Source organism: Chiloscyllium punctatum, chromosome 29 (assembly GCF_047496795.1).
Source record: "Chiloscyllium punctatum isolate Juve2018m chromosome 29, sChiPun1.3, whole genome shotgun sequence".
Taxonomy (NCBI): Eukaryota; Metazoa; Chordata; class Chondrichthyes; order Orectolobiformes; family Hemiscylliidae; genus Chiloscyllium; species Chiloscyllium punctatum.
This window is the reverse complement of record NC_092767.1, coordinates 78258486-78283459: the sequence shown is the minus strand read 5'-3', so window position 1 is coordinate 78283459 and position 24974 is coordinate 78258486. Positions and strand designations below refer to the sequence as shown.

At 45.9% G+C, this 24974-nt stretch overlaps 2 protein-coding genes across 2 annotated transcripts in view; one reads left to right on the top strand and one right to left on the bottom strand.

The window, feature by feature from the left end:
- Window positions 1–9363: 9363 nt before the first annotated feature.
- On the top strand, window positions 9364–20408 carry erh (ERH mRNA splicing and mitosis factor). The gene is made up of 4 exons (XM_072549553.1): window positions 9364–9518; window positions 13733–13820; window positions 15085–15205; window positions 19682–20408. Exons 1-4 carry the CDS (start codon window positions 9516–9518, stop codon window positions 19782–19784), a joined length of 315 nt encoding a protein of 104 aa, XP_072405654.1. The 5' UTR covers window positions 9364–9515; the 3' UTR covers window positions 19785–20408.
- Window positions 20409–21296: 888 nt separating this feature from the next.
- Window positions 21297–24974, bottom strand: part of LOC140454690 (zinc finger protein 541-like) — a 53878-nt gene continuing 50200 nt past the window's right edge. Inside the window, exon 18 of the mRNA XM_072549617.1 lies at window positions 21297–24685. Within this exon, the coding sequence (XP_072405718.1) occupies window positions 24502–24685 (184 nt within the window). The 3' untranslated portion in view covers window positions 21297–24501. The remainder of the gene's footprint in view (window positions 24686–24974) is intronic.

The following is a 24974-nucleotide window of genomic DNA, read 5'->3' as shown; positions in this document are numbered from 1 at the left end:
ATGGGAGATGCAGGAAAGGGCTATTAAAAGAATAAAAAGACAAGCCACACTTTGCAGCTCCTGAACCTTTAGAGATGAAGGATCTGTTGGAGGAATCCTGATCCAAGAATTGGCTGGGAAGCAATTGTTTCAGAACTCCAGAAACAAAGTTAAATGCACCTGTAGGCAAAGGATTGAGCTGGGAAGGATAGTGGTTTCAAAAAAACTGGACTGTCCTGTCAAAAGTGGGGCATCTAGTCATCCTGTAAAGTCATTTACCAAATATTTTCAATCAGTATCCTCTGGTTATTGAGCTCTCAGTGAGTGTCACCACCATCATGAGGGCACACCACAACTACAACATCAGGAACATTGTAGAACACATTTGATACAGGAACATTTCAAACATTTTGAAGATAGAGTCTGACAAGAAGGTAGAAGAAATTTTAAACTGTAATAACAACAGGAGATCTGAAATTTAAACCACAGATTTGATGGGAAGATTTATCAAGGCTACTGACCACAGATGTTTATTTATAAAATCGGACACAGGGTCAAGTATTGTGGAGCAGGTGTGAAAGGGAGGAAAGCATCCATTTCATCTGCGAAGGACCAGCTAAGCTCCACCTCATCCCCAAAGGGCAGGAAAAGCTCCTGCTTTGATTGTAAAAGGACAGGCAATCCTTCAGTAAGCAGTACAGGCATACACTATTGCTATTTAAGAGGATTGAAACTATTAAAAGAAAATAGTAAAGCATTGCTATAATGGTGCAAAATCTTGGAAACAATGGATGTAGGTTTGCTCGCCGAGCTGGAAGGTTCGCTTTCATCCTGGAAGCAAGCACAACATGGCATTGCTGTAACACAAAATTTTAAAACTTTACTGTATATACTGCAAACTTAAAATGGCTTTAAAGTAATAGGAATAAATTACCATGGTAAGAAGGAATAGTAAAGACCTAATACTACCTCTTAGATCAGGTGTCAGAGATGGGCCAAACAGAATACAGGATTGGAAAACAATTCTTAAAACACAGAATTGCTTCAAAATTTAATGCTAAAACTCTAGCTGAACAAGTAAATGCATTCTTCTATGCAGCAGGGCTTATAATGGAAGCCATCATAAAACACCAAAATGTAAAGGAAAACACAGATACTTTTGAAGAAGTGTCAGCAGACTTTGATAATTCTTTTATTGTGAGAACAAATACATTTTTTTGAAAGCACAAGATTTAACTAAGGAGTTTAGTGACCAAGGAAATCCACAGTTAACTGTGTTCATGCCTTCTACTGATTAATGGAAAGCTGTGACTATGGAGTTTGAAATCAGAATTCATAAGATTTATTGGCAGAAGTATTGATGAATCTTTGTCAGATTTATTACATGCCAAAGAAGACTTGATTTTGGAGCAAGTACATCAAATTATGCATGAGGCAGAAACCAGAAAGAAGCACAGACAAATCCTGAGAGGAGTTGGACAACCTTTTCATAGGAAAGGCTTCATCCATTTTATAAAATTCTCTTTCGCAGGATTAAAATTTTAGGAAGGTTGGATTCATCAGTTGCCGGCCCACTGATGGCTCGTCAGTCCAACAATGACTTGCAGGTTGTCCCTACAGTAAGTGCAGGTGAAGATGTAGTCCGCGTTGGAACCTATTGGATAAGCCTTTTTTATGCTGGCTCTTTTACTGTCAAAGTATCTGTAGCACTCCTGATGTAGAAACTTTAGGCATCACAATCGATGGCTTGCAGTTCCCATTGCCACACAGATAGGGGCTTCTTCAAGGAATCCTTGAACATGAGCACAGGATTCCTATGTTCTATTACCAGCAGTCAGCTCTCCATATAGCATGAATTTGGGCAGACAACTTTATAATTTATAAACACTGTAAAGACACATGTGACAAACCAACACAAGTAAGGCCAAACAATGGAAACTTAACAGTGTCAGCACTGTGGAATAACAAAGCCTCACAGGCAGTGCCCAGCTATGAGGGGGAAATAGTAATCAATAAAGAACTGTAGGTCATTTCTGGACAATGTGCAGACGGACACAGTTTTAAAACAGGAAAAGGACAATGCTTACTCATACAAAGATGATATGATGGAACTATCATCATTGGAAAAGATGCCTGAGGCGTTCTTGGGGAAATTGGTCATCCCGCCAACTTGAGTTTAATAGAACTTGCTTACATGAATGGGCATCTCATTGATTTTAAGCTTGATGCAAGACTGAGTAAATGGCTGAATAAATCAAAGTTACAACCCAAGGATTGTACAACATGCTGAAGGTGGAATAATATCTCAAGAGATATACTATAAATAACTGCAACAGAAAGAGTTTGAGAGTTGAAGCTCCTGTTATACCAGACTAAACGCCTTCAAAATATACGAAGAAGATAGCCTAGACCCTGAATTTTTTTTATTTTAAAGGTAAGCATAAGGCATTGTGTTCCACATGCAATTTGATTAGTCAAACTATTGACTCTAATCAAAACACATTTTAGTTTTATACTACAATTAAATACAGACAGAAAAAAAGAATTGGCATAACTAACTATTGAAATGCTTAACAATATAATAAATGTTAGCTACAACTGATTAACTGTTCCAATTTAATTTCATCCCATAAACACACCCTTGGCAAAGGCAAATTCAGTAAAATAGATTGCCTCCCATGCAATTCTAGCAGTAAGAAGAGAAACCCAGCTTTTAGCTGTAACAGACACAGGAATAAGAGCTTCCAGATTTAGCTTCAAAACCCCAGCAAATGCAGAAAACTCAAAATTCTGATTTTGTGGATGCTTGACGCCACCCATTCAGGCTGTTTCTATTATTCCAACTTTTAAAAAAAACGAAGGCCTCACAAGATGTTTCCTTTATTGGCTTGGAGCAGACTGTTTTGTACCTCTGTCTCAACCTTCACTCATAAAGAAATGAGGACAAAATACACCTCTTAAAGCCATGGTGTCTTCACATACACACCATTCTTAATCAACACATCTCACTTTTGAGCCTGTATGTATATCTCAACCTCAACAACCTTTGAAAGATTGGAAAAAGTTTGACTAGTTCTGAGAGAGAAACTGATCCAACATTGTTGGCCAATCAGTATAGGGTCAACCAACAGAAGATTTCTTTGTTGACTCTCGACTCATGGTTGAACCTAAATAGACAAAGAATCCATTGACATTATCTCTATTGGCCTAAAAGAATTGTTTCGACAGGAAGGAAGTCCTTGGCTTTATAGGACTGGTAGAAGTATTTTCCAATTCCCTAATCATTGAAGAACCTTCAGGTGTCAAAAACCAACAAGGATTGACAGAAGAAGCAAATACGCAGAGAGCAAGAATGAGGAGTACAATCCAATTGAGCTCATTGATGAATCTTTAACCAAAGTTGTTCAGACAGCAAAACATTCTAGTAAACAAATAGCTATAGCAGATTTGACTTTGACATGAGAGATGAGCTACCTCAAATTCGTGAACATTTCCATCTTTTGTCTTTCAAAAAAGAATTATTAGTACCAATGACAGAGATAATGCTAAGTGTCATGAAAGGTATATAATCGATATCTAATAACATAATTTTTCGAATTTGATTTTCAATGTAGGTGCAGATGAATGTAGGATACTTGAGTGAAGGGTTTCCTTTTCTTAAAAAATGTCAGAGATTTCTTCTGAAACAATTTTTGTCAGAGAGCAGGTGACCATGGGTCTCTCTGGTGTTAATGGAAACATGTTTATGCTGTTTGGTTTATGACAGGAAGAGTAAACACATAAGGCCAATTAGTCCTTTTTCACAGTTCAGAAGAATCTAGCATGAGCAAGTTTCTTTTTAATTCAGTTCAGAAGACTGCAGTCTTGAGTTTAGATGTCAGTTTAATTTTCTTGCCTAGAACAATTCACTTCAGCAGAAGGGTTTAGTTTGTGAGTCCTACAAACCAGGGGTGTTTGGATAGACATTTATAGACTATTAGAACTGACTGAGTTTAGACTTTCAGATTTGCGAAAAGCTCATGGCACTACACTTTGAAAGAATTCATCAAATTGTCTCCACAGCCCACACCAAAGTAAGTGTAAGGAGCCAAATAATTGACTGAGTTGAGATTAGAGTGTAATTTCTCTGAATTTGAGTCTCTGTTAACAGATAGTGTCGAGAAACAGTTTGAACTTCATTTTTCTGTCTGTTTTGAGATATTTTATATATATTTAGATACTTTCTTTGTCATTTGTTCTTTTGTGTAATAAACTTCTGTTCTGTTGTTAAAGCAAATCAGCACCCTTGTCTGAAAACATTGCACTAGCTGACACCATGCTAACTAATTGAATTAAAAAAACTATGATCTATAAAGCTTTCATTCTGGGACCTGGTTTGACCAGTATTACATTCAACTGGGATGTGAACTTAAGTAAGCAATCGGATGTGAAAATGCCTAGTTCACCTGGAGGACATCACAGAGGGCAAATGAAACTATGCATCCAAAACTCAATAGGTTTAAGTAAAGAGTTCACATACTAACAGCAGATTGAAAGTAAAGATTTACTTGAACAAAATGCAAATGAACTGCACATGACTCCATGGGAGCCAGACCAATGTTGACAGATTGAGGACTCTATTATGACATTGCTGCTTCTTTAAAAAGGTTATGCTGTCCTTTTTTTTCAGAAAGGTTATAAAAGACATAAACTCGGGCAAGTCTAAGGGTTTTAGGGTCAGTTTGATTATAGCTAACAGGTACTGCCTCAGGGAACAGGCTTTTGCGTTTTTTGAAAATAAGCACTTGTACAATGAAAAGGGAATATCCAGTCCTCCCAGTTCAGCTTTACTCTGGTTTGTTTTATTTTTAGCAGTAGTGTTGAAGAAGCTGCTGGACCCCAGAAAAGCAGCTCCAGGTTGATCTTCCTCTCTCTCTCTGACTTCTCTCTGTAAGACCCTGTATTTGATTTTACCTTTTGTGCCAAGGGGTATTTATGGGGATTGTTGCAAGTATTTGGAACAGCATCATTAAGTTGGGATGATCTGTTGGGTTTTCATATGGGTTAAGTTATTCAGTATTTTATTTTCTTTTGTTTGTGTTTCATTTGATAACCTTGTCAATAAATTCTGTCTTGTTTAAAACACATGGTCTGACCAACTGCATTCCTCCTGGAATATCCGCAATCCACCTGCTTGGAACAACTAACAAAGTTAGCATCTGGGCTACTTTCTTGAAGTGTTTTTAGGGGGTCTGGCCTGGTCCATAACACTATTAAAAAGAAGAAATTACCAGGTCGGAACCTTCAGGATATTGCAAGGAAGAAAATTCTTGTTTCAGCAGAGCAGTCATCCTCCATGATGGACATTCATGAGTTTAACGGTTATCCAGTTGGGGTTAGGGGCCAATAACCTGAGTTAGCAAGGAATAGTTCCTCTGCAAAGGGAGTTCAGGTGATTGGGTCCTCCCAATATGGTAATGATCAACTTGTGCATTTAGCAGGAATCATATCGTCTGCAAAGGATAGCCGAGAGACAAAATAAATTGTCCAGTGGAGAAACTATTTCCTGAAAGTCAGAAAGTGCAGTCCTCATGGCAAAGACTTACCAATCTTCCAACTCCAAACATAGTGCCATTCTGGAAGAATGATTAAGCCTCCAAACAATCTGACTTTGTGAAGTCAATAACTCGGGGAGGGATGTAGAGGTGGGGCTGATGGCGTAGTGATTCATGTAAAAACAATGATACACCTAAATATTAATAATGGGGAGAAAAGATGGGAGATGTTGTATAAGGTAATAATTCTGAAACATTTAATGTTGGAGACAGCCTCAGGCTTCATCCATCCTCATGATGTTGTGCAGCCTTGCATGCAGAATCAGGGAGTCCAATTCAAGATCCCATTAGGGTCAGGCATGTCATTCACAGGCTCCTGATTGGCTAGTTACACAAAATTAATAACATTAGATATTGTATAAACAGACTGTTCAGAAACGAACATCTCTGAAGCAGGAGGGACTTGCACCTCCTAATCAAAATGACTAAGATTGTGTGACTTGTACCTATTATGATCATGTAACAAAAGCATCATTTTAAGAAAAGTGCCTCTTATTAAGAACCACTCGTCATTCGTCCTCTACCATTATAGGAAGGATGCGATTGCATTTGAAATGGTGCAGAGGAGATTCAACAATGAAGACACAATGGAGGCCCCAAAGCACTGAGGATGTCACCTAGACAGGGGACAAAACGTTTGCAAGACAAATTCCCAGCTCGGCGAACAGAACCACAACAACGAGCACCCGAGCTACAAATCTTCTCCCAAACTTTGAACACACTAGATAGGCTGGCGTTGGCTTCTTTGGAGCAGAGAAAACTGAGATAGAATCTGACTGAGGTGTACAAAGATCGAGGGGAATAGACAGAGTAGATGTTTTTCCCTTAGTAGATGGTGGCAATAACCCAGATGGCACAGTTTCAATGTAAAGAGCAGGCCATTTAGTGGGAATTTGAGGAAATATTGTTTCACCCAGAGGTTGGAATACATTACTTAAAAGAGTTGTGGACATTTAATAAGTATTTAGATGAGCACCCAAGACAGCATAGCATACATGGCCAAATGTTAGAAAATAGGAGCGGAATAGATAGATGATAACTGTGTTGTGAAGAACTCTGTGATACTGTTAAACAAACAGACACTGTATATAAAGGAGGATTGGTGGCAGTAATCTACCCCAACCATTACCTGGTATCGATTGGCTCCACAAACATAACACCTAGTAGCATTCTCAGAGTTGTTTTTCTCTAAAGGTACTTATACTCTCCCTAAAGTGGGATGTCTGGAATTCAAACACAAATGCTTCGGCTGGGGCTAACCAGTGATTTATAAATGTTCAACCCAAAGTTTGTTTTGAAACAGCCTTTCGAAATTGTCCTATCCCTTCCAGAAATTTGTTTTTATGAAGAACCCAGAGTCTCTGAAACTGCACCCTTCGATAACTGGATTGTTAAAAAATAATCTTTCGATCTCATTTTTTAATCCGAAATTAAACTTTTTTTGCATTTTATTTCATTGAGCATATGCCTGGCTATTTCACTAGCCACTCCTGAACTCCACCACTACCTACAAGACCTGTTTGTTTCTTTTGCTCTATCCTTGTTTCTGAGGATTGGACCATGAACGTCCATTGAATTGGTCCAAATATCTGAAATAGTCTTCTGTAGGATGGCTGACAAAGAGACTCTCATTCTTTCACTACCTGCTGTCAGCCTTTTTGGCCAACATGAACACAAATTCCATAACAATGTAGTTATGGTGTTTGACCTGGAATTGGAGCTTCTGGCTCAGAGGTAGAAATCCCCACTGCGGTATAAATCCTCTCAACCACTGCGCCAGTCACTATGCTTCTGAGTTTTGTGTGATTTGCAAACTTTGATAGTATGCTGTGTACACTTTAGTCCAGTTCATCAATGAGCAGTGGTCCAAATACCATCATCTGAATATTGCCGCATCTGCTGGTCTGAGAAACTATATTTCACCATTACACCACTTTCTGCCACTTAATCACTTTTGTATCTATGCAGCCTCTTTCCATTTATCCAAATGGTGTTTGGTAATAAGTCCATTATTTTTGTATTTTGCCAAATTCGTTTTGAAAGTCCATTTTCACGACAATAACTGAACTGTGAATGTCTCATGTCTCCATTTTCATTATTTCGAGTCATAGAGATGTACAGCATGGAAACAGACCCTTCATTCGAATTCGTCCATGCCAACCAGATATCCCAACCCAATCTAGTCCCACCTGCCAGCACCCAGCCCATATCCATCCAAACCCTTCCTATTCATATATCCATCCAGACACCTTTTAAATGTTGTAATTGTACCAGCCTCCACCACTTCCTCTGGCAGCTCATTCCATACAACCCTCTGGGTGAAAAGGTTGCCCCTGAGGTCTCTTTTATATCTTTTCCCTCTCACCCTAAACCTATGCCCTCTAGTTCTGGACTCCCCAGCCCAGGGAAAAGACTTTGTCTATTTATCCTATCCATGCCCCTCATGATTTTATAAACCTCTATAAGCTCACCCCTCAGCCTCCGACGCTCAAGGGAAAACAGTCCTCACCTATTCAACCTCTCCCTACAGCTCAAACCTTCCAATCCTGGCCACATCCTTGTAATTTTTTTCTGGACCCTTTCAAGTTTCACAACATGTTTCTGATAGGAAGGAGACCAGAATTGCACACAATATTTAACAACAGATTTAAAGTGCCCAAACCCCAATTCCTTTGAATAAAACAAAGAACTGCAGACTTAGAAATAAGCAACCCTTTTCACCCAAAGAAAAGTCACACTAAACTCGAAACCTTTACTTTGCTTTCTTTCTCACAAAGGCTGCCAGACCTGCTGAGTCATGATTTGGGCATGCTGGTGTTGGACGGGGGTGGACAAAGTTAAAAAATCACACAACACCAAGTCATAGCCCAACAGGTTTAATTGGAAGCACTAGCTTTCCGACAACCACCTGATGACGGAGCAGCGCTCCGAAAGCCAGTGCTTCCAAATAAACCTGTTGGGCTATAACCTGGCGTTGTGTGATTTTTAACTTTGGTAAAAACAATGACTTGCAGATGCTGGAAACCAGATTCTGGATGAGTGATGCCGGAAGAGCACAGCAGGTCGGGCAGAAATTTTAACTAAGACCTGCTGAGATTCACCAGCGATTTCTGTTTTTATTTGTTCCACAACATTTTAAAGGCACCTGGATGGGTGTATGAATAGAAGAGGTTTAGAGGGATATGGGACCTAATTAATTGAGGATATTTGGTCGGTATAGACCAGTTGAACCGATGGGTCTGTGTCAATGGTGTATATCCCCATGACTCTAATTGCCTTTAACAACTATTTTCCAAACTCCAGTTTATTTTCTTTCTCCAGGATTTCTGTTTCTAAAACCTATTTCCTCCAAAGCACGTGTCAGAGTTCGGGCTGAATTCCGGGAGATCCTGCAGCTCCCTCTGAGCGGGGACCGACCGGGGGGACCCCGCCCCGCCCCCCGGCCCGGCCCGCCCCCGCCCCGCCCCCCGGCCCGGCCGCCCCGCCCCCCGGCCCGGCCGCCCCGCCCGCCCCCGCCCCGCCCCCCGGCCCGGCCCGCCCCGCCCCCCGGCCCGGCCCGCCCCCGCCCCGCCCCGCCCCCCGGCCCGGCCGCCCCGCCCCCCGGCCCGGCCCGCCCCCGCCCCGCCCCCCGGCCCGCCCCGCCCCCGCCCCCCGGCCCGGCCCGCCCCCGCCCCCCGGCCCGGCCCGCCCCCGCCCCGCCCCCCAGCCCGCCCCGCCCCCCGGCCCGGCCCGCCCCGCCCCCCGGCCCGGCCCGCCCCCGCCCCGCCCCCCAGCCCGCCCCGCCCTCTCACCAAAACTGGGCGGGGCCCGGCCTCCCCGCGCTTCCGGGTCGAAGGTGGTGACTTCCGGTGTCCATTTTTATTCCTTCCCGTCTCCCTCTGTGTGTGTGTCTCGTGAGGCTGAAAACAAACTGCGGCGGAAAAATTATATACAATTAAAGAAATGGTGAGAGACTTCAACCTGGGGGTTTATATTGGGGGGAAACCGACCTGCGGGAGGGGGCTCGGAGCCTTGAGACCCCCCCCAGGATCGGGGGGAATGTCCATCCTCACCCCCCCTCCCCCCATCATCCCCCCCCCCTCCCCCCTCCTCACCCCCCCCATCCTCACCCCCCCCTCCCCCCATCCTCACCCCCCCCTCCCCCCTCCTCACCCCCCCCTCCCCCATCCTCACCCCCCCTCCCCCATCCTCACCCCCCCCATCCTCACCCCCCCCTCCCCCCATCCTCACCCCCCCATCCTCACCCCCCCTCCCCCCTCCTCACCCCCCCCATCCTCACCCCCCCCTCCCCCCATCCTCACCCCCCCCTCCCCCCTCCTCACCCCCCCCTCCCCCCTCCTCACCCCCCCCTCCCCCCATCCTCACCCCCCCCTCCCCCCTCCTCACCCCCCCCATCCTCACCCCCCCCCTCCTCACCCCCCCCATCCTCACCCCCCCCTCCCCCATCCTCACCCCCCCCTCCCCCCATCCTCACCCCCCCCTCCCCCCATCCTCACCCCCCCCTCCCCCATCCTCACCCCCCCCTCCCCCCATCCTCACCCCCCCCTCCCCCATCCTCACCCCCCCCCCCTCACCCCCCCCATCCTCACCCCCCCCTCCCCCCATCCTCACCCCCCCTCCCCCCATCCTCACCCCCCCTCTCCCCCCATCCTCACCCCCCCCTCCCCCCATCCTCACCCCCCCTCCCCCCATCCTCACCCCCCTCCCCCCATCCTCACCCCCCCCCTCCCCCATCCTCACCCCCCCCATCCTCACCCCCCCTCCCCCATCCTCACCCCCCCCATCCTCACCCCCCCTCCCCCCATCCTCACCCCCCCCATCCTCACCCCCCCACCCCCCATCCTCACCCCCCCTCCCCCATCCTCACCCCCCCTCCCCCATCCTCACCCCCCCATCCTCACCCCCCCCCTCCCCCCATCCTCACCCCCCCATCCTCACCCCCCCTCCCCCCATCCTCACCCCCCCATCCTCACCCCCCCTCCCCCCATCCTCACCCCCCCCTCCCCCCATCCTCACCCCCCCTCCCCCCATCCTCACCCCCCCTCCCCCCCATCCTCACCCCCCCTCCCCCCCATCCTCACCCCCCCTCCCCCCATCCTCACCCCCCCTCCCCCATCCTCACCCCCCCTCCCCCATCCTCACCCCCCCTCCCCCCATCCTCACCCCCCCTCCCCCCATCCTCACCCCCCCCTCCCCCCATCCTCACCCCCCCCTCCCCCCATCCTCACCCCCCCTCCCCCATCCTCACCCCCATCCTCACCCCCCCTCCCCCATCCTCACCCCCCTCCCCCATCCTCACCCCCCCCCCCCCCATCCTCACCCCCATCCTCACCCCCATCCTAACCCCCATCCTCACCCCCCCTCCCCCATCCTCACCCCCATCCTCACCCCCCCTCCCCCCATCCTCACCCCCCCCCTCCCCCCATCCTCACCCCCTCCCCATCCTCACCCCCCCTCCCCCCATCCTCACCCCCATCCTCACCCCCATCCTCACCCCCCCTCCCCCCATCCTCACCCCCCCCTCCCCCCATCCTCACCCCCCCCTCCCCCCATCCTCACCCCCTCCCCCATCCTCACCCCCTCCCCCATCCTCACCCCCTCCCCCATCCTCACCCCCTCCCCCATCCTCACCCCCCCCCCATCCTCACCCCCCCCCATCCTCACCCCCCCCCATCCTCACCCCCATCCTCACCCCCCCTCCCCCCATCCTCACCCCCCCCATCCCCATCCTCACCCCCATCCTCACCCCCATCCTCACCCCATCCTCACCCCCATCCTCACCCCCCCTCCCCCCATCCTCACCCCCCCTCCCCCCATCCTCACCCCCCCTCCCCCCATCCTCACCCCCCCCTCCCCCCATCCTCACCCCCCCTCCCCCCATCCTCACCCCCCCTCCCCCCATCCTCACCCCCCCTCCCCCCATCCTCACCCCCCCCATCCTCACCCCCTCCCCATCCTCACCCCCCCCTCCCCCCATCCTCACCCCCCCTCCCCCCATCCTCACCCCCCCATCCTCGCCCCCCCTCCCCCCATCCTCGCCCCCCCTTCCCCCATCCTCGCCCCCCCTTCCCCCATCCTCGCCCCCCCTTCCCCCATCCTCGCCCCCCCTTCCCCCATCCTCGCCCCCCCCTTCCCCCATCCTCGCCCCCCCTTCCCCCATCCTCGCCCCCCCTTCCCCCATCCTCGCCCCCCCTTCCCCCATCCTCGCCCCCCCTTCCCCCATCCTCGCCCCCCCTTCCCCCATCCTCGCCCCCCCTTCCCCCATCCTCGCCCCCCCCCTTCCCCCATCCTCGCCCCCCCCCTTCCCCCATCCTCGCCCCCCCCCTTCCCCCATCCTCGCCCCCCCCCTTCCCCCATCCTCGCCCCCCCCCTTCCCCCATCCTCGCCCCCCCCCCTTCCCCCATCCTCGCCCCCCCCCCTTCCCCCATCCTCGCCCCCCCCCTTCCCCCATCCTCGCCCCCCCCCTTCCCCCATCCTCGCCCCCCCCCTTCCCCCATCCTCGGCCCCCCCCCATCCTCGGCCCCCCCTCTCCTCGCCCCCCCCCACCTCGCCTGCCCTCCCCTGACCTCCCACGCCCTCCCTCTCACCCGTCCTCCCTCGCCCGCCCGCGCCTGCGCCCTCGCCTTTGCCTGCCCTCCCTCGTTCCCTCCTTTGCCCTCGCCCCCCTCCCCTGCCCTCGCCCTCGCCATCCCTCGCCCCGCCCTCGCCATCCCTCAACCCCCCCCTCGCCCACCCCCTCCCTTTCCTTTACTGGCCTCCCCCTCCCCGCTCCCCTCCCCCACATCGCTCCCCCCCCATCCTGCCCCCCCCCCCCCATCCTGAGTGTCGTTCAGGCCCTTCTTCTCTTGCCCCCCCCCCACCCCCCACTCTCATTCCCTCCCCGCAAGAAAAAAGCCATCCTCCCCTCCCCCGTGCTGCTGTTTCCAAATTCCTCCGGGAGAGGGGTCCAAACCTTTCCCTCCCTCCTCAACTCCCACCAAAGGAAAAGCAAAGCCAACCCCCTCCCTGCTTCCGCCACCACTAACAACATCCTGCAGTGCCCGGATTGGAGAGGCTGGGTGTCTTAACCTTTGCCTTTCCTTCTCTTTCCCCACCACTCTGTGGAAAAGCACAGTACATCAGGCAGCGTCCGAGGAGTGTAGTCAGTTCACCCTTCATCCACGGCAGATAAAGATCAATTGTCCATTTTTTGCAGCAAAATTGATCCGAATTCCCAACACCCCGTGCACCCAAAAAAGAAACTGTCGGAGTGCCCCAGACTCCAAAACAGTCAGAATCTCCAACGCCCACCCCCCGCCCCCTAAAAAAAACAGTTGCAGTTCACCAGATTGCGCTCTTCAGTCTGTCAAAGCCTCAATCTTTTTTTAAAACATGTGGTTTTTCAATGCCTTTGTGGTTTCAGCTTCCCCTTTCTCTCGCCGCCTGCAGCGCACAGTCCTCTGCACCCCTCCTGTGTTGGTCTCTTAAGTATCACCAAGTTCTGATGAAGACTCAGTGGCCCTAAAACATTAACTCTTTTATTTTTCTCTCCACAGATGCTGCCAGACCTTCTGAGTTTCTCCAGCAGTTTCTATTTTTGCTCCCAATTTTAGTTGCTTTGCACATAGGCCAGAACTTCCAGCTGCCTGGGCTCCAAGTTCAGAAATTCTGTCCCTGAAAGTCTCCATTCTCTCTCTTCTCAAACACATTCCTTAAAAAAATTGCCTGTGTTACCCTGCTTTTGGTCACCTGATCTAACAGCTTTGTGTGTCTGTTTGATAATTGCACACATGAAGCAGTTCTGTTAAGTTTAAAGTACGATGTTAATGCAGGTTGTTGTGAATTAACTAATGGTGAGGCAGACTCCCTAAGCTAATCAGTGAAGTAGCCAAACCTCAGATAGAAACCCAGTGACTTCGCTTCCAGTGACATTGAACCAGTTTTAAAAACATAGTATTGTGAAGAAGTGTACTTGCTCAAATTGTTGAGAGAATGTGGAAAAATTGCCATGGGAAGGTGTCTGAAACGCTGAGGGAATTTCAGTTTCAAAGGAATGCAGCAAAGAATGGAATTTGGGATTGGTGCATTCTGTTTGCCCAAAGATTGAGCAGTCTCTCACAAAATTTCATGCTTTTTCTAAGCTTTTAATTTGTCTTGTTTTCCTATTTACTCTGTTCTAGTCACACACAATTCTCCTTGTACAACCTACTAAACGGCCAGAGGGAAGGACCTACGCAGATTATGAATCTGTCAATGAATGTATGGAAGGTATGACTCACTGATCAATCTTTAATGTAGTGTGCACGTGTTAAGACACTGAAATTAAAAGCTATGATCTGATGAGTGGATGTCTCCCATTTTCCAATCACAAACAGGACATTAGGGTTGAGTTTTTGTTTGCTGTCTCACAAAAAGTGCTTGGCCACCTTGGGCGTTTTGTTTACACAGCCTGTTCTGCATTTGCAATTTATAATCTAGCTTTTCTCTCTGGGCAGCTCTCACTGTAGTTTACATTTCAATAGGCACCATACTTAATTTGTGCATCACAGACTGACCTATAGAATCTCCTTTACTCAAACCCCTGTCCATAAAGATTCCAGTGGGGCAGTTCTTGATCGAGCACCATAGGACCCTGGCTTAGAAAATCAGGGTTAGGAGCAAGAAGAGGCCATTCGGCCCCTCAAGCTTGCCCTGCTATTTGATACAATTACAAATGATCTCATCTCAGCCTCAACTCCACTTTCCTGCCTGCTCCCCATAACCCTTTAACCCATTACTAATTTAAAAAGTTGTCCATCTCCATAACTTTGTGTACAGCCATTCACCACACTTTAGGGGAGTGAATTCCACAGATTCACATTTCTTGAGAGAAGTAATTCCTCCACACCTCTCTCATAAATCTACTGTCCCTTATCCTAAAACTGACCTCTCAACCTAGATTGCCCCCGTGAGAAAACATCCTCTACAACAGTTTCTTGTTTTCTCTCTTCCTGCCCCTGGGTTGCTCAGGCCATTCCGACTCCTCAAACGTGATCTGTTTATATTGCAGTAGGACACAAGCAACTATTTGTTTCTTGTGCCGCAGTTATCAGCCACTCTGTTTATTTTCTTGTGGCCTCCCCTGTTTTCCCCAGTCATTGTTCCTTTTCGGAAAGCCAACAAATGTATTGTGGTGGATCTGCTAATTCTGACAAACTGTGAAGTTCTGGGAGCAGCGGGGAGGGTGAATGCAGAGTTCCTTTTGAGAATGGGAGAAAGTGACGACTGCAGATGCTGGAGATCAGAGCTTAAAGGTGTGTTGCTGGAAAAGCGCAGCAGGTCAGGCAGCATCCAAGGGACAGGAGATTCTTGAAGAAGGGCTGATGCCTGAAATGTCGATTCTCCTGCTCCTTTGATGCTGCCTGACCTGCTGCGCTTTTCCAGCAACACAGTTTTAAGCTTCCTTTTGAGAATATTCAGTTCAGCACAAGGTATCAGACTGAAGTTAAAATATATTGTGACTTAGGCAGAGCTTTTATTTATCTCTTCTCAGGTGTCTGCAAAATGTTTGAAGAACATTTAAAGCGAATGAACCCAAACAGTCCGTCTATCACGTATGACATTAGCCAGCTCTTTGACTTCATTGATGACCTTGCTGACCTCAGCTGCCTCGTGTAAGTGCAGTCACTGTTACTACACCTGACAGCAATATCTTAACCAACAATCTATCAATTTCTCTTAATTTTGACATTTTTACTTGACTCTACTTTAACCTGAGCAGACTTTTGTTGGGGGTGGGGGGGGGGGGTAGATTTCCATTACTGTTTGTGAAACGTTATTCCTGACATCATCTCTGATTATTCCAGCTCTACTTTATGCATGTCTGCCAGGGTTGACAGTAGCCTATGGAATTTAAAATCAATTAATACATCTGGAATATAAAGCTAATTCCAGCACTTTAAATTAGCTGTGCAATTAGACTCACCCTGAAATATCATTATGCACAAAGAATAATGGCTTTATTGTTGCAGCAAATATTTTAGTTTAAAATGATAGAAATTATTTTCTAGTAAACCAGCATTTTAATTGTGAATGATAGAATGGCATGGTGGCTCCGTGGTTAGCACTACTGCCTCACACCACCAGGGACCCAGGTTCAATTCCACCTTTGGGTGACTGTGTGGAGCGTGCAAGTTCTCCCCGTGTCTGTGTGGGTTTCCTCAGAGAATGCTCATTTCCTACCACAGTCCGAAGATGTGCAGGTTGTGTGGATTAGCCATAGGAAATGCAGAGTCACAGGAATAGAGTGGAGTGGTGGGTCTGGGTGGGATGGTCTTCAGAGGGTTGGTGTGGACTCGATGGACTGAATGGCCTGCTTCCATACAGTAGGGAATTCTATAAATCTATGGAACTACTTCAGATGTCAAACCACATTTCAGCGTAGTAATGAAATGACAGTGCAGTGGTCATTGTCACTTATAGTAGAGACTACATTGCTGGCAAAGCATAGCAGGTCAGGCAGCATCAGAGGAGCAGAAAAATTGACATTTTGGGTTGGAGCCCTTCATCAGGAATGAGACTGGGAGCCTTGGGGGTGAAGAGATAAATGGGAGGGAGGTGGGGCCTGGGAGAAGGTAGCTGAGAGTGCATTAGGTGGATGGAGGTGGGGTTAAAGGTGATAGTTCAGGAAGGAGGATGGAGCGGATAGGTGGGAAGGATGATTGGCAGGTAGGACAGGTCATGAGGGTGGTGCTGAGCTGTAAGGTTGGAATCAGGGTAAGGTGGGTGGAAGGGGAAATGAGAAAACTGGTGAAGTCCACATTGATGCCCTGGGGTTGAAGGGTCCCGAAACGGAAGGCGTTCTTCCTCCAAGTGTCAGGTGGTGAGGGAGTGGCGATGGAGCAGGCCCACAATTTCCATGTGGCTAAACATTTCAGTTTCCCCCTCTCGCTCTGCCGAGGACATGCAGGTGACCCTTCAACCCAGGGCATCAATGTGGACTTCACCAGTTTCCTCATTTCCCCTCCCCCCCCACCTTACCCGGGTTCCAATCTTCCAGCTCAGCACCCCCCTCATGACTTGTCCTGCCTGCCAATCTTCCTCCCCACCTATCCGTTCCACCCTCCTCTCCGACCTATCCCCTTTACTCCCCCTCTATCAATTGCACTCTCAGCTACCTTCTCTCCAGCCCTACCCCTCTCCCATTTATCTCTCCATCTGAGGCTCCCAGCTTATGCCTGAAACATCGATTTTCCTGCTCCCCGGATGCTGCCCGACCTGCTGTGCTTTTCCAGCAACGTACTCTCAACTCTGCTCTCCAGCATCTGCAGACCTCACTGTCCCCTCATTTGACTAGTAATCTCCCTAAATTCCCTCTAACAATTCTCTCTACAGTGAAGATTTCCAAGATCTGTACTCAGCAGCAGCTTCCTGAAAGTGGAAGCCAGTGTGCTGGCCAAAGCTGAGTGGCTGCACAGTTACACTGTTTAGAGGGAATTCTGCTAGGAATACAAAGACCCTTAGACGTGAATTTAAAAACTCACAGTTGTTTATGGAATTTAAAATCAATTAATAAGACCATAAGACCATAAGACATAGGAGTGGAAGTAAGGCCATTCGGCCCATCGAGTCCACTCCGCCATTCAATCATGGCTGATGCGCATTTCAGCTCCACTTGCCAGCGTTCTCCCCGTAGCCCTTAATTCCTCTAGACAACAAGAACCTATCAATCTCGGCCTTGAAGACATTTAGCGTCCCGGCTTCCACTGCACTCCGTGGCAATGAATTCCACAGGCCCACCACTCTCTGGCTGAAGAAATGTCTCCGCATTTCCGTTCTGAAATGACCCCCTCTAATTCTAAGGCTGTGTCCACGGGTCCTAGTCTCCTCGCCTAACAGAAACAATTTTCTAGCATCCACCTTTTCAAAGCCATGTATTATTTTGTACGTCTCTATTAGATCTCCCCTTAATCTTCTAAACTCCAACGAATACAATCCCAGTATCCTCAGCCGTTCCTCATATGCTAGACCTGTCATTCCAGGGATCATCCGTGTGAATCTCCGCTGGACACGTTCCAGTGCCAGTATGTCCTTCCTGAGGTGTGGGGACCAAAACTGGACACAGTACTCCAAATGGGGCCTAACCAGAGCTTTATAAAGTCTTAGTAGTACATCTCTGCTTTTATATTCCAACCCTCTTGAGATAAGAGACAACATTGCATTCGCTTTCTTAATCACAGACTCAACCTGCATGTTTACCTTTAGAGAATCCTCGACTAGCACTCCCAGATCCCTTTGTGCTTTGGCTTTATTAAGTTTCTCACCATTTAGAAAGTAGTCCATTCCTATATTCTTTTTGCCAAAGTGCAAGACCTCGCACTTGCTCACGTTAAATTCCATCAGCCATTTCCTGGACCACTCTCCCAACCTGTCTAGATCCTTCTGTAGCCTCCCCACTTCCTCAGTACTACCTGCCTGTCTACCTAACTTTGTATCATCGGCAAACTTCGCTAGAATGCCCCCGGTTCCCTCATCCAAATCATTAATATATAATGCGAACAGCTGTGGCCCCAGCACCGAACCCTGCGGGACACCGCTCGTCACCGGCTGCCATTCTGAAAAAGAACCTTTTATCCCAACTCTCTGCCTTCTGTTAGATAGCCAATCCTCAATCCATCCCAGCAGCTCACCTCGAACACCATGGGCCCTCACCTTGCTCAGCAGTCTCCCGTGTGGCACCTTATCAAAGGCCTTTTGAAAGTCCAGATAGACCACATCCACTGGGTTCCCCTGGTCTAACCTACTTGTTACCTCTTCAAAAAATTCCAACAGGTTTGTCAGGCATGACCTCCCTTTACTAAATCCATGTTGACTTGTTCTAATCAGACTCTGCTCTTCCAAGAATTTAGAAACCTCATCCTTAATGATGGATTCTAGAATTTTACCAACAACCGAGGTTAAGCTGATTGGCCTATAATTTTCCATCTTTTGCCTTGATCCTTTCTTGAACAAGGGGGTTACTACAGCCATCTTCCAATCATCCGGGACCTTTCCTGACTCCAGTGACTCTTGAAAGATCTCAACCAATGCCTCTGCTATTTCCTCAGCAACCTCTCTCAGAACTCTAGGGTGTATCCCATCGGGGCCAGGAGATTTATCAATTTTAAGACTTTTTAACTTTTCTAGCACTATCTCTTTCGTAATAAATCTGGAATCTAAAGCTAATCTCAATACCATAGGTTGTTGCAAAAACCTATCTGGTTTACCAATGTCTTTTAGCAAAGGAATGTTTTTATTCTATCATGAGGCATGGACATCATTGGCTCTGCCCAGTATTTATTACCTGTCCCTAGTTTCCCCCTTGAGAAGGTGGGGGTGAGCTGCTTTCTTGAACCGCTGCACTCCATGTGCTGTGTGTTGACCCACAGTGCCCTGATGGAATTCCAGGATTCTGACCCAGTGACACTGAAGGAACAGTGATGTATTTCCAAGTCGGGATGATGAGTGGCTTGGAGGGGAATTTGCGCTGGGGGGGGGGGGGGGGGGAGGTTGTCCCTGTGTATCTGTTGCCCTTGTCCTTTTAGATGGAAGTGGTTGAGAATTTGGAAGGTGCAAAGGATCTTTTGTGGATTTCTGCATTTATCTTGCAAATAGTATGCAGGTCATCTGCCATCCTTACCTGGTCTGGCCTACAATGTGTGACTCAAAAATCTGGTTGACTCTTTTAACTATCGTCTGAAATACCGTCACATAGCTTAAGGGCAATTAGAGATAGATAATAATAGCTTTATCAGTGATGCCCAAAAATTCTAAGAAGAAATAAGGGAAAAATAACCTGTGCATGAACAAGGAGCAAAAATGCTTTTTAAAAATTTATTTGGGATGTGGGTGTCACTAGCTAGACCTGCAATTTTATTGCCCTCTAATCGTTCAGAGGGCAGTTTAAAGTCAATTACATTGCTGTGGGTTTTGAGTCACATGGAGGCCAAACTAAGTGAGAAATGGCAGTGGTTGCAAATTACTGCCCCCTTTCAAATGGGAACCACTGACTGTGGGGAAACATTGGAGTTATCTGGTTTTATATGGTGCAGGAGTCTGGCTGGTATTGAATGATTAAATGATTAGACAATCCTATTTATTTGCTTCTCCAGATATCGAGCAGACACACAGACTTACCAACCTTACAACAAGGACTGGCTCAAGGAGAAGATCTACATCCTGCTTCGCCGACAAGCCCAGCAGGCAGGAAAGTAACTGCTGGTCTGGCTCAGCAGCTCAGTGCTCTACAAGGAGAATGATTGATTGCACCAATTTTCTTTTTTAGCTCACAGATGTCCCTCTTCAGGTCTTTGGAGCACCTGAGTGTGCTGCTTGTAGATCTCAGTATTTTTGTAGAAATAATTTGATTTGCCCCCTACCCCATTAGAAAGCTTGCTCCTTTTTATCAAATCATGCATTGGTGTTTTAAAACAAGCCACATTGGATGGAGTAAGGACCAGCCTTGCCCTTACAGCCATCTTTCATTCAGACACTGATCGGGAACAAACCTGACTGCTTTTGTCATTAATGGATGAACTCTTAACATCATACTGTCTGTCACTAGGCTCCTGATCAGACCTAATTTTGTCTGAGAAGAGAGTGGTTTTGCCAACTATCTGCAACCTGTCCAGTTTATAGAGCAGTGAGGACCGAACAGACTGTCTCAGAAGAAAACCTCTTTTGGGTTAAACATTTTTTCTAGAAAGTTAATCTTCTTGTCTGATGTGTTGTTTCTGCAGAGTTGTTTCTGTAGGACCAAAGTTCTGGTTACCCAGTAGTTTGGTTTTTTTGCTTCAGGTTATGGTTTTTGCAGATTAAATTTTTGTTTTAATATGAAAATTTCTTTGTTTATATATTCATTTACATACTTGCTGTTTGAATGAAACATTGACTGTGCCTGCATCAATTGGCTGCTCCCTCAGAGAGAACCATGGTCAGATAATCCACTCCTTGATACATTGTTTCAGGGGTTAGAAAAAGTTATGCTTCCAGATACGTCGTTTGCACGCTTAAGCCAGTCAACCTGTTAAATGCATTTTGTATTCATCGGAGGGAAAATTTGATTGAGAAGTTGGTTTTAGGGTGCAAAGACTGCTTTACATTGGAAATGGTTATCACTGGAGTAGGGAAATTAAGGAAATCTATGAGTGATAGAGCAGTATAAAAAGTAAATCTGGCTGCTGCTTTTTAGGAGATGATGCTGACTGAAATTCAGGAAAATCCCCAGTTTCATATTTGAGAACGTTCTGGTTTTAGACTTGCGCACATTCACATCTGTAGTTGGCTTCAGACATTAGGTCAGGGAGGGTTCACAATCGTTTATCACCTGCTTGCAGTCACTGCCAGGAGTCACAATGGAGTAAACTGCATGCTGTAAACTCTTCCCAGCAAATCTGAAATGGTGTTGAGCTTTGTTACTTCCACAGTAACATTTAGTTATCATTTAGTCCTACTCAAATTAGCAAGATTACCATTTTGGAGGTATACAAGTGTGGTAGCAAATGCATGGGAATGTGGAACTTTAATCAATAATTTCAAACAACAAACCCTTTATCCTGTTAGTCAATATGTAACAGCCTCTTACTTCCTTTCACCTGCAATCTCAACATTATAATGCATAATATCTGACTGTATTTTCTGGTTTTAGACCTGGCTAATTGTGTTTGTAGAGGTCAAGATATTTATGATCGTTAAGGAGGTTTAAAAAAAACATGATGCATCCTTTCACTTTCCCGAAATGTTTGTTCCTGCTGCTTATGCACAAACCAAAAAAAACCTCAACAGTCAACATTGCATTTATTGAAACAATCCTGCATATTTGTAAAGCAAGTTAACTCCACAGGACCTTGTGTTTACAGCATTAGTGGGTTTTCACTTAATTCTTTAACAGATTCTATTCTGCACAAAGTTCCCAATCAATGAAACTGAAACACTTTGTGTTGCTGAATTACACAGACAGCACACTGTTCTGAGGAGGAATTGAGGTAATTGGATCAAGAGGATATGTCCATTCTGTTCCTTCTTTTACCACTTCTCCAACAGAAATGCATTAAACACTTGCATATGCAGTATTTGTAAAAATATCATATACAAATGAAACTGCATTTCAGGCAAAAGTAAAAATACATCCATTCCTACTTTAATTTTCTAGTAATCTATGAATTCCTTTTGGATTTGTATGATAAGGAAATATCCAGCAATGTACAATGAAAAACACAACTCATGTAAAGCAAAACCTGTTCCATTTTGTATCTTTCAGGTTATGAGAAAGTGTGAAAAAAAGTATGAGTTTAGACTTTGTTGTTTTCAAAAAAAAATGTTTGGATGAATTTGTGAGGGATTACCACATTACTCATCTCTCCTGTCAAACTAAAATAATGTTCTGATACTTTGTGGAGCCTGAGTCAATTGTTTCAGCATTCATTTTAAAGACTTCACATTTTATGATAAACTGACAGTAACTGAAAGAAATGAAACAGAACAACTGAAATAGTTGCTCTGTTGCTTAATGCATTTCTCTTCTCTCAATGTCCATTCAACAAGTAAAATCTGCATATTAATCTAGTATAGATTAATGGGATACAAGTCTATTGTGGCTCAATTTACAGATAATACTGGGCTGGTATAGTACCTCTTGCCAAGATGTGTAGTGTTATCAGGCCTTAGAGGTGTACACCCCAGTGTTTAACTTGTTCCTTGGTATGAAGACAATATCTGCTGAATGTTTCTGAAACATATTGATCTTATTTCCACTCGTGTGGCATTTTAACTTTTTTTTTAATCTAATGCATTTTGGGACTGTTGAATACTTAGGTGGCCAGGTTATAGCATATAGCAATCTGAAAGATTCTGTCGCCTCAGAGGTGACATGAATGGGCTGAGGAAAGACTAAGATAACTTCAGTAGCAGGCACTTTTAAGTTCAAAATGTGCAGGTTACTTTCAATTGAAGTACGTGCCCCTCCCATAAACTAAAAAGAAATTTTCCTTGAGAAAATTCTGTCCCCAATTCGTAGTCGTATTAATGTAAGAAATATTTTAAAGAAATTTATAAAGTTGTTAGCTGCGATCTTTCCCAAATGAAAATTAATGACACATTGGTTTTCAGATGGCTGAATGAAGAGTCTTTCTGACAGGTATACCCAATGCTAGTGTATAAAGTTTGATGCCTTTCAGGTCCAGCTAACTTAAAAATAGTCCATGTGTATCCTACCTAGAGATTTGGCAAAAAGACATCTGTGATTGTCCTTAATATTAAAAAAAAACTGCTGCTCCTGCCTGAAGTGAATGTTGACCAGAAATTTGGGGTTAAGAGGGCCCAGAATCCCTGCTTAAAACAGCTAAAACATACTGCAAAAATCTTTCAGTACAGTATAAAATATAAGACTGAAGCAATTATATTTACATTGCCACAGGCAGTGAAAAATCACCATTGTTAAAAATGCAAAGCAAGAGGATTAAAAATATTAATCATTTCAGGGCAGGGCAACAACTGAAATTCTGCAGTTACCCTCAGCACCTTGGAGTTGGAGAATTAACAATTTTGGCTGTCTTGCATGCTCACTATTTAGTCACTCCTGCTGGAACGTATGCTCTGAACAGCTGGCTGATACAGGAACAAGATCAATGTCTTCAAAGTAACATGATACAGCTTTCTAGCCCTGTACTGCTGAGCAAGTACCTGCCAAATGAAGTCCAGGCTCTTGTCTCAAAAGGGAGACTTGCTCCTCAAACAAACTTGTGCATCTTCTTGTGGCATTGAGCACACAAGTTTACCAGGTAGTTCCCATAACCCTTCCTCTTGTGATTGCCTTTAGTGCACAACTACTGATAGAGACCAGAGAGTAGAAACCAAGGGAACTACTCTTCAATTAAAAGGAGAGAAAACAAGCTTCCTTGAGAGACATGGTGCTGAACTGGAAGATCAGGTCCATGTTCTCTGCTAGAGGGGCAGAACTTTGGATAGAAAGAAAGAAAGGTCTAAGGCTTGTTTCCTCTTTTGGCTGGTTACAAACAACACTGATCAAAGCTTACCAGTAACTCAGCTACTTATCTTCCCTGTGCAGAACTCAACTCAAGGCGGGCAAAGATAATTGTTTTTATACCACACTGTTACAGTTTAGACATTGAACTGGGTAGCATTTAACATGCAGTTTACCTACTCTCCAAACTGACTTCCCTACTTGTCTCTCAGTTCCAATGGGAATTTAGAGATGGTGATTGATTGACTGTTTATAAACTGTTCTTGGTGTTAGCTTCTGCTATAATGCAAAATGTTAACATCAATTAATCACATTCCATTTTATTTTGGGAGAAAGAATCTTTAACCTCTATATTTTTGCCTGTTCTGAATATGGTCCAGGTCCCTACAGTTTTGCTGATCATACTTCAGTGAATTTTACTTTAGAATCCAAGACATCCCCAATTTTTATCTATCCATCAAATGGTTAATGGAGCAGCACAGAACATTCTTTATCTCAACAAGATTATAATGAGATATGGTTAACTGCAAGCATATTGAGTAAGATAGCACAGATTTGACATTATAGGTCTAACGTTATTACTGATTGAGGGTTTCTCCATCTCATCAGCAAATCATATAGATTACACTAAGAACATAAATCAGGACTGGTTTTCATTTTGAAGATTGCAATCCAATGTAAGATGTTAAAAAAAAACCTCATTATCATCTGCAGACTCAAGCATGTTTCCATGCATCTGGCAGTTTAGACTAAGGAGATGTCCCATGTAATAATGTGCATTCCTGCCCCACCTTCGGACAAACCAAATCAAAATATCTAAAATCACATTTTTACAGCATGGGCACATATAGCTTCATGTTGTGCCAGCTGTTGTGAACAATCAAACTTAGATCACTGTTCTCCACCTATAGCCTCTACTCTTCTGCTAATTACTAGATGCTGGTAATGTCTTTATGATGTGGTAATGTTTGACGTATTGTTGGAGGTGAAGACCAAGACTGTCTCCTCTGGTTCCTCCTTTGGCTCAGCTTTTACACGTATCCTCGATCGTTTCATCTCTGCCTGCCTTTCCTGCTCCTCCTGCTGCCTATGACATTTCATGTGAGCATTTCGACTTTTCACTTTGTCAAATACTCTGAAACATAAAAGTGCACGATAACGATCAATTTCTGCAATACGATGTGTTATTAGTTTGTAGACATTATTATGGTTACTTGCCAACATAAATGATAAAAACACTGCTGATAGAAAAGACTTCAACTCAGAATCGAAAGCACAGCAGAAAGTGGTCTGACAGTATTAGGTGTCATCAAAGCCAGATGCTGATCTCGCAGTAATCTTCAAGAATGTTTCTCCATAGACAGAAGTTATACCCAGCTCTAAAAAGAAATGCCTATGAAAGAAGCGTTATGGCTGAAAGCTGC

Excerpts from the sequence above, each read along its gene's own strand:
- erh (XM_072549553.1), top strand. Across the intron at positions 13,821-15,084 it reads TGTCAATGAATGTATGGAAG|GTGTCTGCAAAATGTTTGAA; the intron begins GTATGACTCACT and ends ATCTCTTCTCAG. Across the intron at positions 15,206-19,681 it reads GCTGACCTCAGCTGCCTCGT|ATATCGAGCAGACACACAGA; the intron begins GTAAGTGCAGTC and ends TTGCTTCTCCAG.